At 39.6% G+C, this 20,107-nt stretch overlaps 1 protein-coding gene across 3 annotated transcripts in view; it reads right to left on the minus strand.

Moving 5' to 3' along the window:
• Positions 1-1,977: 1,977 nt before the first annotated feature.
• The window catches only part of ZDHHC21 (zDHHC palmitoyltransferase 21), a 43,876-nt gene continuing 25,746 nt past the window's right edge, over positions 1,978-20,107 (minus strand). For all 3 annotated transcript variants that reach the window (XM_081176914.1, XM_081176915.1, XM_081176913.1), the window contains 2 exons: positions 5,613-5,656; positions 1,978-5,134 (listed from right to left, as the gene is read on the minus strand). In XM_081176914.1, coding sequence (XP_081033040.1) covers positions 5,002-5,134; positions 5,613-5,656 — 177 coding nt within the window. In that variant the 3' untranslated portion in view covers positions 1,978-5,001. The remainder of the gene's footprint in view (positions 5,135-5,612; positions 5,657-20,107) is intronic.

The following is a 20,107-nucleotide window of genomic DNA, read 5'->3' on the forward strand; positions in this document are numbered from 1 at the left end:
TGAAATGGATGTATATGGGAACATGGCCATAAAGCTAGACTTACACCAGAGCACCGTTAGCTCTTATAGCACACTGTACATCTCTCAGCACTAAGTGTAGAGCATTAAATCTTTTTCAAGACTGGGGTGCTATTTCTAGTTGCAAATATGCCCCATATAAGAAATAATAGAAGGGTGGTTTTCATTCTACTGATGCAGAAAGTTAAGTATAAGTTTTTGTATAAATTTTAAACTGTCCTCCATTTTGCCATTATGGTAAAACATTTTTCTTTTAATTTTATAGCTTAGAATAGGAGAAGGGGGGGGGGAATATTATCGTTCAATCAGTGCACATGATAGGGCATTTCCAGATCAGATCTCTTAAAAATTCAGGGAGGAACCTCTTGTGATTTATCACACTGATATGGTGAGGTAAACACGGAGTACAATAGGATTGTCCCGCCCCATGAAATGTGTGCAGAAAGCATGTTGCGCAGGGTGCATGTGTACCAAATCACACGTGTAGGAGCTGCTACATGCATCCCTGATTCAACAGGCATGTGCAGTACACATTTGGAACCCTACTCCAAAGCGTTGCCTAACTTGCAGGCTGCCCAGAGGGGAAACAGAGGCCCATGCAGATCTCTAGGCTTGACTGTGAGCTGTGGCCCAGATGGTATGGCTGCAGTGCCCAGTCTCCATCGGCAGGTGAGGTTTGTAGCCTTTGTTCTCTTACTTGGTCCTAATGAATATGCTGGTCAGGAATCTCAGCAATCATTGCAGCTGAACATTGTCATTACATCCGCCCAGTGAGCCTTCCCACCCACCTTTAGGCAACTGCCAATAACTGAACTAGGCCTCCCTGAGTCTCCTCACTCATTGATTAACCTAGGGATAGCTCAGTCAGTAAAGCCTGAGAATCTTACTCTCAGGGTTGTGGGTTCAAGCCCCATAACACGCAAAAGATTCCTGAATTGCAGGGGGTTGATCTAGATTACCCTCGTGCCCCCTTCCATCTCTACAATTCTGTGATTGTATGGCATCCTAGGATCACCCTTTGTAAGCAAAAGTGTGCTTCAGTCAGGGAACAAAGAGTTAAAATTACAGGACACATCATCACGAAATCTAGTTGGTAACTACCCTAATGATATTGGAATGGAATGATAAATTGAAGGTGTTAATATATATATATATATTTCCTAATCAAATAAATGAATAAATTCTGCCTAAAGTCTGATTCTTATATTAAATACATTTATACAGCCATTAATTATTTTAGGTGCCAGATCGCAGGCATTCCCCCCCACCCCCGCCAACTGCCTCGTTTACAATTATTAATGCTTAGCATTGCATGAACATTACGCACTTTTCAACTACTTCAATTCAGACATCCAAAAATTAAGAGATTATAAACAAACGGCACAGATGCAAAATAAGAGTAGAAAGCTAAGCAGCTGCCCTTGTCATATTAAAACACATTTATTTCCAACTAATCTCTCAATTTATTATCCTAATGTTATGTTTCAGATCCACCAGGAAAAGCATTTCCTAGGATTTAAATCTGGGGTTTAGTGGTTATGAGGTGACTCCACAGAACTACAGTATCTATCATTATGAAATGGGAGGTAATATCACAGAGCAGATAGCCAGTCCAGTTCCTTTGAACTGATAATTTCATAGCATTTTACTAGGGGGTGGACACTAAATATTAGATAGATAGAGAGAGAGCTTACAACATTTCATTGAACTTTTAGCATTTCCATAGTCTGCTTGGATTTTGTAGCAGTATATGCAGAACTGGCAGGAGTTAACCACCTGAGAATTGACAAAGGCTCAATCCCTAACACATCAGTTGATGTTGCAAGGGCAGATATTGACTACTCCAGACAGGTTTATTACTAGATATGTCAGCAAAAAAACCTGCAAATATCTGAGTGCCAGAATGAGCTCTTTGTTTTTTCTTTTCTTTTCTGGATACACAGGGACTGTTTTTCGAAGTCAAGTAATATAAGACATTTATTGCACCATCATGCATCAGAATCTAAACATACTTTCTGGCACAAATCTCAATACTCAAGTATGAAAAAGAGACACATAAAAATACCCTGAATCTTGTTTTCTGAAGTTAGAACATTATTTTTATTCGAGGGTGGAATACCATTGTCATTACATAATTCAACCAAGAGAGGGCACTTTGAGAACAAGAGAAATAAGGATATCTCAACCTCGAATAGTATGTATAGAAACTTTTAGAACGACTGGGACTGTTTTTCTGATGCATTCAAAATTATCTTAGATTTGGACTTTGCACAAAAGGCATGCATTCATAACAGTACCTTAGGCAGTAGAATGAAACAGGCATTTAATAGATGTCATTACTGCTTCTGTCCCGAATTTGATTTTCAAAATAAATAATAGCAATAACATAACTGCATAGAGCAACTGTTCCAATTGATATTAAAAGGCGCTAAAGTTACGGAAGCCAGTGCACAAACAATCTTAGGAAAAAAGGAAATTAAGAACTGTGTTCCTTAAAAGGGAAATGTGTACCCTGATTCTGTCAAAAATCTGAATGGCTTTTGTGACTTTTGGAAGACTGGTAGCTCATCTCTTTTCTTAATCAATTTGCATGGAACATTTATATTAAGTCACTTATTTAAACTTTCCTAAAAGCCCAACAGCAGGCTTTCTCAAAATGAAAAGACCAGAGGGACATTTCAAAACATGAAATAATTGCTGTCATTTTTATGGCGATTCGTGCAGAATTACCAGAATATCCCATTTTTAGAAGAGGCTGGAAGCTGGGGAAGGGGGCCGAGGAAAGGACTGGCCATTTCTTCGCTTGCACTAAAACTGCACTTTCTTTCTTTCTTTCTTACTTACTTACTTGGAAGTATCTGCTAGCAGCCACAATGTAATCAAGTTTATAATCAAGTTACATCTCTGTGAGATACAGTTTAGGATGTCTAGTTCTGATTTTGTAGGACAGATCTCCTATCCGACACGGGTCACTTTGACCACATGCAGTATTTGCCTGCCCAGAACCACCTAGGCTGAAGATTGCTAGGGTGCAAAATCTGCTTGCACAGGTGAGCACCTTTTATATGCAAAAGTGGGAGCACAGATCATGCTTCCATGGGCAAAGCGCTTATGCTGAAATCTGGGCATGCGGCAACTTTTGAAGAACCAGAAGGGGTTTGCTTCCTTTGCCAATGCCACCTGTCTGATAGGGCTGGTCATGCAGCAATCAGCAGCACAAAGGCTCAAAAGCGCACCACCGAAGGGAGAGCTGCACACACGCTGTACTTCGGGATGGTTCCGACACAACGTTTGAACTGCTTGACAACAGCACTCGAAAGGAAATAGATACGATAAGGCGGGAAAGCACCAGGACAGCAATGCTTCTTTACCAGCAGTACAACTGGGGTTAAGCCAGGGTTCTTGCTGCAAACTGTGATGCTGTCCTTGATTTAGTGCACTGCTGCTATCTACACAACATTTCTCAGAACTGTTTCTCTGGATCAGCCTTCTGAATAGGGAGCATCCTTTTAATGGGGAGCTATCTTGCTAATTTTTATTTTATTTTAAAGAATTCACCCATCCTGCTGATTAGTACTTGACATAAACCTGAAATCAACACCAACATAGATCTTTGACTCGGATTACCATTTGATCAGGTCTAATATTGATCAGGTCTAATAGGTATGCCCGCTTCATCTCGCTTTTAATCACCAACTGCAGTTTAATAAATTGCTACCATCTCATACACACTTAACTATTGTTTATCTTTTTAACATCCATATTTGCTATATATAAATACTATTTTTAAAAATATCTCCCACATATATTACCCAACCTATGCACGCTTGTGATTTAAATTCTATATATTTCTAGCAGTGACTATACAAAACAAGTATTAGTTCAGTGACAACACAGTATTTTTATATGTTTATATTAGCTATATTTTATACCGATCGGTAAAACCTATAGGTATGATCCAGCCAAAATTAAGCAGTGCAGTCTTCTGCAAGTCTGCTTGGAAGTAAGTCCTATTGAGTTCAATGGGACTTACCCCCCAGGTAAATGTGTGGAGGATTGCAGCCAAAACCCACAAAACACATGTCATAATAAATCCGTTAGTCATTAAGGTGCTATAAGACCTTTGAATATTTTTGCTGTAACAGACTAGCACAGCTACCATTCAGGAAACTGATGGGCAGGTGGCTTACATGCCCCCCCGCCCAATTAGGATTTAAGAGATGCGTAACTTTGACTAGATCATGCCTAATTTTAAAAAATACACATCTACCACAAAGGGCTAATTATTGCATTTACAAAAAACAGGAAAATAATCTTTTTCTTCCTTTTAGACTTAACAGTGGGCTGAATTCTTCTGCTTTGCTTTTACACAGGAACAAAAGACACTTTTTAAATATATAAAACTGAGGACATAAGACACAAAATTGCCCTTGCTTTAAAAAAACCCCAGTGTTAAAACGCCACCTTTTTCTAGAGATGAACTGTTCGATTGATATCATGCATCATAAATAAAAGACAACTTTGTGGATTTTAAGCCAGGTAAGCAGGAAACGGGTCTCGCCACATAAACTAGTAGGTATTATTGATTTTTTTAAAAAAAAAGAATGAAAAAATTCAAGGCAGGCAAGACACTTTTGAAACCTATTCATCTATGTAAAACATATCACACTGTCCAATATAAAAACAATTTTGGTCATAACTTTGTACATCAGCTGTGTTTGTTATTAACCTCAAATATTAAAGTAATTCCTCTAAAAAGCTAATTTGAAAGTAAGTACACTTTAAAAGTAAACAGAGAAATGTGCATTTAATCCCAATACGGAATCAAGATCATTATTATTAAATAAAGCCTGGGGCACATTGTGACGTCTAAGATTGGTGGGTAGATTTTAATTGGCTTGAGGACTGTCATGGTTCTATTATCACAAAACCTGCAACACACTTCCAGCATGGAGGACCCATCTGTGCCCACCATCCATCTGTTTAGACGTGATTGGCAAAGTGGTGGGGAACTCTCAGTGGTCGCCTTTGCCTGAAAGGAATAAACCACAGGATCTTCCAGCGAGTGCCAAAAACTTCTGAGAAGGTCTGCTGCCATGGCTTTCGGGGTCTCGATCTACAGACGACAGCATTATTAGTGAAAGACAGCATTCCCATGGTGCACTTCAGTCAAAGAGAACAATGCAGGTTGGCTGGGGAGCCATTACTTGACTCTGATGAATTGCATCCCAGCCACTACAAGAGCAGCTTTCCTTTCACTGCAGCATGCAGATGAGATTTAACTATGAGAAGCACGCACTGCATCTGTATCAACCAAAGGCAGCCTTAAAGCTACGGCAGCCCTCGTGATCCGCACAGTGTTTGCCAACAAAACAGAAACTTTCTCTAGAGCCCGTGCTTTGAAAAGGGAGTTTTGATGGCTTTAGATAGGAAAGAATAGTCTGGTGTTGTTTTTCGCTAAAGGGTCATACGAATCACGGCAAAACAGGGCATGCAAGGCTTTCATTGGTGCCTTCAGAGTTTCCTAAATAGACAATCTTTAACTGTATAGGCCCCCCATTAAGCCTTTAGCACATCAAAACAGAGATACTTACATGTCTTCGCAACAGTTTGCCAGTTTCTCTATGCTTGTAGTGTCCTGTTATAGAGAAGACATTCTTAAGTATTCCCTCGCACAACGAAGATTGCAAAATAATTATTCCTGCAAATGCATATATAAAAGAACATACATACAATGTTCTAATTCATGGGTAGGCAAACTAAGGCCTGGGGGCCGGATCCGGCCCAATCACCTTCTAAATCCAGCCCTCGGACAGTCCGGGAATCAGTGTGTTTTTACATGAGTAGAATGTGTCCTTTTATTTAAAATGCATCTCTGGGTTATTTGTGGGGCATAGGAATTCGTTCTTTTTTTTCTTTCAGAATATAGTCCGGCCCTCCACAAGGTCTGAGGGACAGGGGACCGGCCTCCTGCTGAAAAAGTTTGCTGACCCCTGTTCTAATTGCATTAGAGATATTTAACACGTCTTATAGAATGAATATGGATATTATTCTGTAGCCAAAGCCAGTGCAAAAAAACATAAAATGAATGTCATGTGAGTGAGATGAATAAACACCTAGCAATAAAGGACAATGGGACAGGGTTCACCTCAGCAATATGTCTCTCAAAATTACAAATACCTAAATACAGACGGGTGTTTACCCTCACTAGATTCAACATGCAGTTAAAATAATTATTAAAACCAGGCATTCCGTCAGATAAGAGCTTGCTCCCCTGAAGAATGTAACTTATCATCCCCTATAGAACAGATATATGAATAGCACCACTTAAAACCAGTGGTAAGACAAGTTTCCCATAGCAAAGGTCACAGTCTTAAAGTGGTTTTGAATGTCAATCACCCAGTAGAAATCAGCATTTATTGTTTGCCCGCTCAGGTGGGTGAAGATTAAACACCGTATAAACATAAGCAAAAACTTCCGCCTGCATTTGTGCTTCCCCGGTCTCTGTATAAGGCTGTCTAGGATTACAGCCCAAGTGAATTTTATCACTTATTTGGTAACGTGGCACGAAGAAGTTTAGAAATACAGGGGTGTTGCAGAAGTTACCCGTAAATTGGAATCTACCTGTAGATCTTTAGATGATTTGTAGTAAAGAAGCAAGGATTTCTGACTCCCATTTGATCATTTTTCTTTTTAAGCAAAAAAAGTAACAAAATTACTTCCCCACCAAAATTAGGCTGCTCAAATGAACAGAAAGCACACCAGGAGCGGATGTTTGTGTGCAAAGATTGCAAGGTCAGTTCAGCTCTGGTATTGAAAAGAAATTCCTAAGCTCAAGAAGTCTTCAAAGACACCTTGTTCTCCCATCCTAACTATGTAACTTTTGCACCTGACTCTCACTGGTATATCTTGGGGTTCTAGTAAAAAATAGATTGACAGGCCCAAAGTCTGCCCACCCTCTGTATTAGAGAGCTAATTGTGCAATTGTTCACATGCTCTTTCTAGCAGATATTGTACTGTGAAGATTTTGGTCTTCCATGAGCCCCAAGGAGACAACATGGTAGATAGCCAAATGGATAAAAAGAACAATACATGATAGTATAATTTCAATAATATAACTGCAATAATCCTATTGTGTTCCTACTGTAAATAAAGAGGTACCGGTATGTGTACAAAAAGCGAAAAAAAGCTTGACCACATTGCTAGGGTGGGGAGAATTAAACAAAATTGCAATAAATTGCAATAAAACATGCCCATATTTTCAAAGCCAAACTGATACGCTGCTCTATTTTGCTAATTCAGAACTTCTTCTATTTTAAAATACCTCCCTATTCCAGTAATATCTTTTTTTTTCTTTTCGGAATCTGAATGGGACTATCAATAGCCTATTTGATATTCAAAAAGGCTGCTCAGCAACCTCAGCTGAACACCATGAATAGAGGAATGGAGAAAAGAAACTACTGCCCTTTGAAAGTTAAATATGGAGACAGCTGAACACATGAAAGCAAGTTTGTCTCTCGTCCACCTGCAAAGTTCTCCTACCAAGCAGATGGGCGAAATCTACTTTCAATGTGGAGCGAACTAATTTACCTTATGTGATTTTTTTGGACTGCAACTGAAAGTCAAGCCAGTAATTTGGAAGTAAAAGGATTGAAATATCATTCCTAAAACAGCCCCCTCTATGTGGAATGTCTCCCCCCTCCCCATTTGTGTCTCATCACAAAGGATGGGTAACTTAAAAGGGTGCCCCCTTTTTAAGTTGCTTTTACCCATATGAAGGCCCTGATCATTTGGGACCTTAAGTCCAGGATCACTGTGGGATGAGGGGGCTGAAATGACAATACAGGGGCTGTTTAAAGTTAGATTTGTAAAACAGTCTAAATCATACCAAGATTTTGCCATTCACAGTTTTGTTTATGACCATGTGTAAGTATTCGAGAAAAATTCAGCAGCAAGTGCAGAATATGGTGTCAGTTTAGTTTTAATTTGTGTAGTCTTCTTTTATATAAAGTGTAAAACTTGTAACTGCGCTAAAATTTCTCCTGCCCTATATTTTCATAACAGATACCATTAACAGTAAAGGGTGTTTTCTAGTGCACTCTGCATGCAGTCTTCATTTGTCACACTAAACCATGGTTTAGCACAAGCCACAGCAAACTATGGTAACATGTGCTTGCCCTTCCTCTGCAGATAGAAATGGCACTTTTTGTTTTCCCTTAAAAGCAGCTTGTTCTTTGATCCAAACTCTAGGTCATAGTTTACTAGCCATAGCTAACCATGGTTAGCTTTTAAAAATCAGCTGCGGGAAACACCCCTTAATGTTCAACCACAATTCCTTTCAAGTTGCTTTCAAGGAAAAAAGAAATACCATATAACACGGCCCCTATTTTGGGGGACTTCAAATTAAGAAAATGGCAGGAGACTTCCCAGAGTTCTTAAGTTTTTTTGGGGGGGGAATGCTCAGACTTGGTTTTTTTGGGGGGGTGATTGCCGGCAATTGGTCACCCGCTTGAACACAGCTGCCAATCGCATGCCTCACGAAAGACAACAATTGTCTGCCCAATCACCAACAGCAGCCAGAAATCACCCGCCCAATTGCCACAACAACAGCCAATCCGAAACAGCCCTTGGTGCATACACCAGTCACCCGCCCAATTGCCGCTGTATATCTCCTACTCGTGGCTGCCAACAATCGCCCGCCCCCCATGCAATTACCCTGTATAAGACAACCCTAAATTTTTAACAATATTTTTAAATAAAAAACCCTTGTCTTATACACAGAAAAATATGGCAAGTTTCAATCCTCAGTCATCCTAAGGCTTGGAAATCAGATATGGGAAGATTTAATTTTGTCTGCATATATTATATATATGGCATGGGGGGGAGCGGTTGAAATATATATTTATACACATTGGGGACAGAGTGACTTTTGCAGCTGTTGTTAAAGTTGAAAAACAATGAAGCATGGAGCAATGGATAAATTTCTGGAACAACAGAATGGGATATCAGCTCCACCCAAGGCATGGTGGATAAGAGCAACAACCATGGGAAAGAAAGACATAACATCTTACAAGGACAGGAAGAAACACCACAGACAGAATAATTGCCACACACAGGAAGAACAAGGATATAGTTTGAGTTCCTCACTTGCAATTTTATGAATCATTTAATGTGTCAACACGAATAGAAGTTATTAATATTGCAGTTGTTGTATGAGGGATTATTATTATGACTGGAATGCAAAGGAAATCGGTAAGATTTTGGAATGCAGAAATAAAGCAAATAATCAATTCATGAAATCTAGCACGTGGGAGGCCACTTTACCTAAATTATAGAATTCGGTATTTGAACAATTGTTATTAATAATTGTATTATAAATTGGTATTGTTATAATGAGGCTATTATTGGTTTGTGATTGAAAACTAATAAAAAGTATTATTTAAAAAACCCTATGTATGTGAAAAAAGGAAATATATATTTACACACAGACTGAGTCAAAGGGAATATATAGGTTAAAATGTCCAGTAATTTTTTTAAAAAAAGACTGGGATCCTAACAGTTGCATACAGAATGCCAGAATCCACCCATTTTCATCCTTTACCTCCTCACTCTTCCTTCCACAAGCTGTTCTTGATGACTGAGAGACATTCCAGAGGGAACATTTAATAAATAACAGCAACAAGTATAGGATTAGGAGAAACAATGGCCACTAACACATGCACAGAAATGGCTTCTGCTTATGCCCGGGATGTTTAGATCCCTGCCAAAAGAAATTTTTTTCCTCCAGCATTCGCCATTTAACATTTTGGAAGCGATATGACATAAAGGCATCTTAAAGTCAGGAAGTGAAGTTAATTCGGACAACGTGGGAAAAATAAATGGAAAATGTAGGTAAGAATTAAACAATTATTCTGAACAAGAGGAAATGTCTAGATGCTTAGCTCTACTTGTAAGAAGGTACAGATGGGCAAAGCCTATGTTACATTTATATCTCCCATCCCAGCTATACAGCAGCCCTTAACAATATTGATTGGTTCAATACGAGCTCAGAAGGTATGTTTCACTTTCTGAATTGCCAATATTTCCCGTGGCGTTTCAGCTTTCTCTAGCAGTCTTGTATCTAAATAGTGACCCAGAATGACCCTGCTTAGCTCAGTACATCTCAGGAGATCACAGCTTGAAGTGGGCAAATGGGAATTCTCGTTGTTTCACTTAATAAGAGCACTTCCTGGTAGACGAGTTGCTTTTCATCTTAATGTCAGTAGTTAAATACTTAAACATTCTTGATTAATCCTAGATCTTCAAGGCTTGGAATATTTGAAAGTAGGAATTGTTAAGACTAAAACGTTACCGCCCGATTTTCCCAGATGAAGCATTGGATATGGTAGCAGGCAACTATCAAAAACTGCTTTGAAAAAAAGTTCAAGTGATTGACTCATCAGCTTGCTTGAGAATTCTGAACCCGAAGAGATTTCATGGGATGGATCCAAGTTGGTTCAATAGCTCCAGATGGCAATGAATGAACTGTCAGAGAGGAAGGAGCCATCTACCAGGTTTCCTCAAGGACCAGTGCTGGACCCAGTGCTGTTTAATGTATTCTACAAATGAGTCAAGAGGAAACTCAGATCTATGACTGACAAAAATGGAAAATGGAGAGCCCAGATAACAGGGTACTAGAATAGGAGTACTTGGCAAACAAAATACTCCATTTTTTAAAAAAGAGCTCATAAATGCACAAGTGAGAAATGAGGAATAACTGGGTGCCAGCAAGAAGGATGTAAAGATTATGCTGGATATTGAGCAGAGACTGGAACTCTAAAGTTCCATGTACTTTATAGAGCTATATAGATCAAATTATGTTTTTTTAACAACTCTGCTTTCAGTACTCTAGATTGGGAACAGTCATACTTCAGAAGTCGAATGGAATTCGTTCCGGAAGTCCGTTTGACTTCCAAAACGCTCAGGAACCAATGAATGGCTTCCGATTGGCTGCAGGAACCTCCTGCAGCCAATCAGAAGCCGCGATTGACGTTCGGGTTCCAAAGAACGTTCACGAACTGGAACACTTACTTCTGGGTTTGCAGCATTCAGGAGCCAAAACGTTCGACTCGCAAGGCGTTCGACTTCCGAGGTACGACTGTACTGCTAGACTGAGGCCACCAAGCAGATCTGAGTCTGATCAGTGCCTGCATGAATAACTACCCAAGAAACCCACATGGATATGATTTGGGTTCCAGGGTGGATATTCCTATAAGAAAAAATCATTGAATAAATACAAGCCTAGCACTTTTAAGCCCCATCCAGCATAATTCTGGGCAACAGAAAAATATTCACAAGGTAGAAAAAAAATGGAGAAGAGCTATAACTTAAAACAGCTTTGCAGGCACATTCTAGGTGGAATAAACTTTGATATAGCTCACGGAAGTAACTGCATTGGATTTTAGCCTTATATTCCAGACTTATATTACAACTCCCATCAATCACAGCAAGCACGGCCAATGGCCGGGGAACATAGTGGCTGCATTTCTGCAATATCTGGAGGGCCAAAGGTTCTCCACACTGATAGAAGTACAATGTTAGCTTTGCTTCATACACTGCAACAATAATTTAGGAGCAAACAGCAACAACATTGTAGCTTTGTTTAGCAGTGCACATTTTAAAGTTCAAAATATGTCCAAGCCAACAGAGGAATATTGTGTTCTGTTTTTTTAATTTTCTTGACTTTTGAAAAATAATATGCACATTGAACCAAATGTATTCTAGAATATATTTCTAGAATTTCTAGCTCAATTTACAAGTCCCAATTACCACTGCATGACGAGGAGAGTACGGACGAGTCCCTTGCCTTCTCCCTCCATTGTAATGTAAGTTTAAGGGGGGGGGGAGGGAACCCAAACCCCAATATGTATCTGAATCTGTAGCTTCTATTGGACTGGAAAGCTAAAACAAAACAAAAACCTGCCACCTCATAAGATACCGTATTTTTCGCCCTATAGGACGCACCGTCCCATAAGGCACACCTAGTTTTTTTTGGGGGGGGAATAAAGGGAAAAAAATTATTTCCCCCCCCCCCAGGCGCGGGGCTGGGGCGGGGGAAGCCCGAGCTTCCCCCGACCCCAGATCTCAGAACAGGCAACTCTCCGCAAGCTGCGGGAGCCCAGCGCAGGGCTCCCGCGCCTTGCGGAGAGGTGCGGGAAGCCTCTCGCTCTCCAGGCTTCAGCGAAAGCCTGCATTCACCCCATAGGATGCACACACATTTCCCCTTCATTTTTGGAGGGGGAAAAGTGCATCCAATGGGGCGAAAAATACGGTACCTACTAACAAAGAGCTGTGAAGAGGACCACCTCTCTTCATATGAATCTATGCAGACCCGGAGATCAGCCTTTCTTCATGTGCCTCCTCTGTGTGATGTCTGGATGGTGGCAACACAAGAACAGAGCCTTTTCTGCAGTGGCTTCCGTCTGTGAAATGTTCTCCCCAGGGTGGTTCACCTGGCACCTTCATTATACACCTTTAGGTGCCAGGCAAAAACGTTCCTCTTTAACCAGGCCTTTGACTGATCCGATTTACATCCTATGCCCTTTTAAAATGTGTTGTGGAAGGGGGGATTGTTGAGTTGTCTTTGTTTTTATTATATATTTTGTGTTCTCTTTATACCGTGATTTTATGTTGCGGTTTGACATCAAACCTCTGACATCTGCAGGTTTGGATGGTATACAAATTTAATTAATAATAACAACAGGAGCCAAAGTTATTCTTTGGGTGGTTGTTTTTTAGGGCTACAGCTTCTTTAGAGCTATAGCCATTTACCTAGGTGTAGGTCGCACTGAAGGGTCACCGGTGGCGCTGTGGGTTAAACCACAAAGCCTAGGACTTGCCGATCAGAAGGCCGGCGGTTCGAATCCCCGTGATGGGGTGAGCTCCCGTTGCCCGGTCCCAGCTCCTGCCAACCTAGCAGTTCGAAAGCACATCAAAGTGCAAGTAGATAAATAGGTACCGCTCCAGTAGGAAGGTAAACAGCGTTTCTGTGCGCTGCTCTGGTTTGTCAGAAGCGGCTTAGTCATGTGGCCACATGACCCGGAGGCTGTATGCCGGCTCCCATGGCCAATAAAGCTAGATGAGCGCCGCAACCCCAGAGTTGGCCACAACTGGACCTAATGGTTACCTTTAAGGTCCCACTGAACTTCAATGAGGCTTACTTCTGAGTAGACATGCATGGTTAATCTCATATCAAGAATGGCAGTGTTGCGTCTGAAAACTGCTTTGCACACCGATAGATGCAAATGCATGTTCCCAGTTGAAGCTTGGGCCCTTCTCATAAGTAAAGCTGCATCTAACATTAAAAGCAACAGGGAATCCCTCATTCATAAAAGAGTTCCACAAATGCACTGTAGCACAGACTGGACAGACAACATAGGGCATTAAGATTTTAGTAATAAAGGTACAGTACGTGCCTTTCATGATGTCTGAAATCACTAAGATTTCTTAGATATTCAGCTATTTGAAGCCAAGCATTATTTTCATGCAAAGCAAAAAATTAGTAGGTTTACATCAGTTTCCCACGTTGGAACAAATATGTCTCAATTCCATTTCAAGGCTACCATGTGATTCCAGTTGACAATTTAATTTAGAAAATCATTTAGCCCTCCACAATGCCCATTCAGTTCAATGGGAAATTTAAACAGCTGTAAGTCACACAGTGCCTCTGATATGGTACAACACCCAAGCCAGATAAAAAAAAATTGTTTAAAAATTTTTTTTTTAATCTTACCCACTTTGCTGGAAAAGTGGTGTAAAAGAATGTTAATACATAAATGATTAAATTAAATTATCAAATGATAAATTATTGCTTATTGGGTAGTATATATGCCTGTAAATAAATAATCAACTAATTCAAAGGAGCCAAACAAGAGTAGGGTGAGAAAGCTAATAGGGTAAAAAAAAAAGGCCTTATAATTCCAGGATGAAGAAAAATATAGGGCAAATCTGACACAAACCATACATGACTTAATTGTTTTATATTTCAGTATATGTAGACGTAGACCATTATTGTCTTAGAAGAATGCTGACATCCTACCCTGATCCTGATTGTTGCTCTACTAAAACTTAATTATAAGGATTAATACTGCCTTTGATTACATTTCTAGCATGTTTGAAAAAACAAGTAAAGCCCTAATTATTAAACTAATCAAAACAGTATTTAATAGATTATCAGATTGAGCATATGATTAAAATATTTTGCTTAATTATAATAAGATGCTTTTCATCTCCATAAATAAGTATTTTACAATATGGCTGTTCCAGGCTCTGGTCTGATGTTGTTATATGAAAATGTTTGGTATCTATTACAGACCAAGAAATCAACACTGTATGTAACAGGGATCAGAATATTATTTCCAATTACAGATAAGTCACTTGTTTTATGTTAAATAGTTGTTCTTCACAATCTTTCCTTTAAAGAAATTTTACTGAGCCAAACATGATACAATTTTTAATATTCTAAGGACAATTTTTGTATTCGTAATTTATATTTTGCCTGGTGCCTTTGTTTCATATCTTCAGGTGCCGGGCAAAAGCATTCCTCTTTTCCCAGGCCTTTGACTAATTAAACAAACAGTGGGAGAGGTATTACTTTTGTTTGCAACTGTGGTACGTATTTTTGAGTTTTTATATTGCAGACGGCCTTGTGATTTAATAAATAGCAACAATTATGATAGTAATCAATTAGGCATCTAGCAAGAGAGATTTTTAGGATAAGGCTACTTAAGCAGAAGTTTTGAAACCACACCTTCCAGTAATACTATATGTGTAACTTGTTTTATGATTTTAGCTGAAGTAGAGTTTCCCAGTTGCCCTAAAAGTAAACACTACAATCCACACCAAGCTTCTCTGTGCAGAGGTAGTCCTGCTGATTACAATGAAAGCACCAAGTCATCGTTCACCGCCATCGTTCACTGAAATGGGAGTGGGCAATGAAAGAAATACTGCAAAGAACAAAAATGTAAATGGTTCGCCATTTGGTACACAGGATAGAATCCTTTGCAAATTTGAAGGGGACGCAAGTTGTGCAAGAGCAGTTTAGTAAATGTTCCATGTATAGATAATATAGACAGACAGACAGATGATGGATAGATGATAGATAGATAGATAGATGATAGATAGATAGATGATAGATGATAGATAGATAGATGATAGATAGATAGATAGATAGATAGATAGATAGATAGATAGAGATAGATAGATAAATAGATAGATAGATAGATAGATAGATAGATAGATAGAGATAGATAGATAGATAGATAGATAGATAGATAGATATAGATAGATAGATAGATAGATAGATGATAGATAGATAGATAGATAGATAGATGATAGATAGATAGATAGATAGATAGATAGATAGATAGATAGATGGATAGATAGATAGATGATAGATAGATAGATATAAATTTGTATATTGTCTCCCTGCTTATTTAACTTATATGCAGAATTCATCATGCGAAAGGCTGGGCTGGATGAATCCCAAGCCGGAATTAAGATTGCCGGAAGAAATATCAACAACCTCAGATATGCAGATGACACAACCTTGATGGCAGAAAGTGAAGAGGAATTAAAGAACCTTTTAATGAGGGTGAAAGAGGAGAGCGCAAAATATGGTCTGAAGCTCAACATCAAAAAAACGAAGATCATGGCCACTGGGCCCATCACCTCCTGGCAAATAGAAGGGGAAGAAATGGAGGCAGTGAGAGATTTTACTTTCTTGGGCTCCATGATCAGTGCAGATGGTGACAGCAGTCACGAAATTAAAAGACGCCTGCTCCTTGGGAGAAAGGCGATGGCAAACCTAGACAACATCTTAAAAAGCAGAGACATCACCTTGCCAACAAAGGTCCGTATAGTAAAAGCCATGGTTTTTCCAGTAGTGATGTATGGAAGTGAGAGCTGGGCCATAAAGAAGGCTGATCGCCGAAGAATTGATGCTTTTGAATTATGGTGCTGGAGGAGACTCTTGAGAGTCCCATGGACTGCAAGGAGATCAAACCTCTCCATTCTGAAGGAAATCAGCCCTGAACGCTCACTGGAAGGACAGATCGTGAAGCTGAGGCTCCAATACTTTGGCCACCTCATGAGAAGAGAAGACTCCCTGGAAAAGACCCTGATGTTGGGAAAGATGGAGGGCACAAGGAGAAGGGGACGACAGAGAATGAGATGGTTGGATGGTATTCTTGAAGCTACCAGCATGAGTTTGATCAAACTGCGGGAGGCAGTGGAGGACAGGAGTGCCTGGCGTGCTCTGGTCCATGGGGTCACGAAGAGTCGGACACGACTAAACGACTAAACAACAACAACAAGATAGATAGATAGATGATAGATATAGATAGATAATAGATAGATATATAGATGATAGATGATAGATAGAAATATCTGCACCATGAGTTCAGGGGCAACTGAGCCAGTGAGACGCTGAGGCAGCCAGCTGGCTCCGCCCTCCTGCATGCCTGGGACTGGTCAACCGGGGGGGGGGGCGCACTGGGCGGATCTCTGCACCCCGGCGCAGCATTTACTTAAGACAGCCCTGAGCATGTATAATTTTAACAAAGTTTACTTAACCCCTTTCCATCAGTTTAGATCATTAAACAAAGCACATTTCCGTGACAAATTGGAAGGCCAAGGTAAATTTGTCCATACCAAAGGCTAAGTGCCTCTGAAAAAAGGACATAAAGTTCCAGTCACAATCTGCTTTTTTCTTTCCAGAGCAGACCTCAAAAACCAACTCACTGTGTCCAGAGTTGGGTACATGCTGGTGGTGGAGATTGCCAATGCTCTGCTCTGCTAACTAAGTTAATAAACATATAGCAAACTGATTCAAAAGTGTTCTTTTCTGCCCAAAGGCAACTTTTCTGTTTGCTTTTCACTATCTGTCATACCCTCTGGTATCACTGATCTACATTCACTTCTTGATTTCCCCCCGTTGCATACTATCACAGACCTTGTGGCTGCTGTTAGTGGACTCAGTGTCTATTATTCAAGTCTGAATCAAGGTGTGTGTTTATGTGTGCATGAGCATCAATTGTGGAGAAGGGTGGGTCTACTGAAACTGGCTTCTTGAAACATCAGTACCCCAAAAGTGTGAACTCGGGAAATGCCCAATACATGCATATCTACATCCCAGTCTATTACCAGCCCTGCCAACATGCAGGAGATATTCCAGGGCACATTAGGGACAATTTCCTTGTATATCAAATTTATGGACTGCTCTTTCACTTTATATTTTTATAATGTTGTTTGTACCACCTCCAGTTCCGGTTCTCTATTTCAAGTGTAATATCCCATTCCTTTCCTCACATAGGTCTTGTGAAATCTTTAGGGCCTGTCACTGATTCCTAGACCCAGCTATAAATGCTGAAAGCCAGACCCCCAGTTATCCCAGTGTAATCCAGGATTTCTTTTTCAAACTGTGTTAATTGTCTGGTAGCAGCCTACTTTATTGCTGGCTTTGATGTAAATTAATGTACTTGAGCCCAGAAAAACCAAGTAGAAGAAACTATGTCCTATATTCTTTTCAATGCATCAACAATGAGCAATCTGCTATGCTTGCAGAAATCCCAAAGTCTATAAAGACCTTTGGAGCATCAAGTGAAGCCTATAAATATATTTGGAGCACAGAAGTAAACTCTCCAGATTTAGCAGGGTAATATGCTACAGGGACACGGGTGGTGCTGTGGGTTAAACCACAGAGCCTAGCGCTTGCCGATCAGAAGGTCGGTGGTTCGAATCCCCGCGATGGGGTGAGCTCCCATTGCTCAGTCCCTGCTCCTGCCAACCTAGCAGTTCGAAAGCACGTCAAAGTGCACGTAGATAAATATGTACCGCTCCAAGCGGGAAGGCAAATGGCATTTCCGTGCGCTGCTCGGGTTTCACTGTGGTCTAAACCACAGAGCCTAGGGCTTGCCGGTCAGAAGGTCGGCAGTGTCAGGGGTCCCTTTACCTTTATGCTATAGAAATTAAAGGTGACAGAGAGTAAGTATTCCAGTCCATATTTTCCAACCTTTGAAAATGGTCAGTATTAAATGTTTTGCTATCCAATCCAAGGACTTGAATCTGTGTTTCCAAAAGGCACAAACATATGACCTTCCTTGCTGGCTAAGTCAGTAGAGCACAGTTCATTGTGTTCAAGCACCACTGCAAGGGTTGGACCCTTGTTGTCCCTTCCTACTCTGCAATTCTATGATTCTATATGTGGAGCCCTCCTTAGAAAGATAGACTCCAGTTGAACCCAAAACCTAGAGTCACCCTTCTCCATGAAAGCGACCATGTATTTGATTTCATTAGCCATATGGTAGCTTTCCAAATGGTGTTCTTCACATACTTCCTCTAAGGCATATGTAACAAAGAATGTTGAATTCTGGAGAGTTTGCTACAATATGTAAATATTTGTTTTCTTTTGTTAATGTTGCAGTTGCTGTATGGGCAACCCAATTGCGTCACATGGTTTTGATGGTTACTAACCTTTCTAATATATAGTGGCTTTGCTTCTTCCACACAGCCACATCCCTACCTATGGTTTTCCAAAAATTTAAATAAGTTATATAGAGCATATTATTTAAATGTATGGCAATCTGCATCTGTAGGTAACAGACACTGGAGCAGCAAACTGGAATATGCAACATGTAGGAGAGTTACATTCAGATAATGTATCATGTTTTATTTCAGCCTGAGCATTTGAAAAAGAACCCTACAATTGTTAACCAATTTTGCTTTAAGGCAAGTGTAAATTAACAATGCAAAATTCAAAAAGGAGATGATATATAGCACTGTGTCAAATGCAAGCAATAATGTACAAAAATAACCAATGCACAATATAAACATGAGCCCTCTACATCCACTAACTGTTATTATTTTCCTTCTCAAGCCATTATAAACAAGGTGAACTTTTCTATCTTCCCACCCAACTGTTCAGTATTTATGTTCCAATGGTGCCATCACATTATCATATACAGTTAAAACAATTAATTAACAAGGAGCCCCGGCAGCATTAATCAAATTACTAATGTCAGTGCACAATCAGTTAAGGGTATAGCAAAATACCTATTAAACAAAACTATGAGAATGTATTCGGAATTTTTTTTCTTAGCAGATGGAGAAATGAAAATTACATTGTAAACAGTACAAAAAGCAAAATATGTCACCTGCATAATGACATATTTATGTTTGTGTCTTTCACTGAATAATATGTCGGGGTATGAGCTAAATTTATTTATAAAAATCCTTTAACTCTATTAATCATTTGCAAGAGCATATGGAAAAATGAAAATGCATCCTGTTTAGAATTTTAAATAAAAAACAATCAAAGGTAATCCTTAAAATTAGGCTTCAGATTAGTCTCTTCAAAGGATGCAGTTCAACTGAAACATCTGGTAGTGTTATGTTGAGAGACAGACCTTTTTAACTTTGGAAATGAGATTAGTAGATCAGTTATTTGTAAGTGTCCAAGTAATTTCTAATTATTTTATCTGGGTCACAGATAATCCGCTTTTACTGGCCTCCCACAATGACATCAGAGGATCACTGCTTAAGTGATTATCCTGTTACCTTCCAGCAGCCACTGGGAAGCTGGATTTTCCATTTGTACACACGGAGAAATGGCAAAATGCTCCAGACAAGTGGTGTGTCCAAATCAAGACCCAGAGTTTGGTAAAAAAAAAAATCTGTTTGCAAACCACTGGCAAATCAAACAGTAAGAGCATTACCCTAAATTCCAGCCACCTGAAAGAAAAAGGTTATCTTGCACAACTCACATTCTGTGATTGCATAATATAGTACATGTTTACCATTCTAAATTATCACTCACTTAATTCAAGTTACTAGAAGGTGTGTCAGTAATTAATGACATGATGGATGCATGTACATATTCATACAAAACAATAATTCAACACAGATGAATGATGGTAACATATACTGATGAGCTTAGAACAAGAACTGAAAGTTAGCATACTGGGAAATTATTTCACCAGCCGTAAATGCCTAAAATCAGAAGCAAGTGTACTCCATTTGAAAGTTTCTCACTGACCCACCTGCATGAGGTTTG

The sequence above is a fragment of the Podarcis bocagei genome (assembly GCF_964188305.1).
Source record: "Podarcis bocagei genome assembly, chromosome: 17".
Lineage (NCBI taxonomy): Eukaryota > Metazoa > Chordata > Lepidosauria > Squamata > Lacertidae > Podarcis > Podarcis bocagei.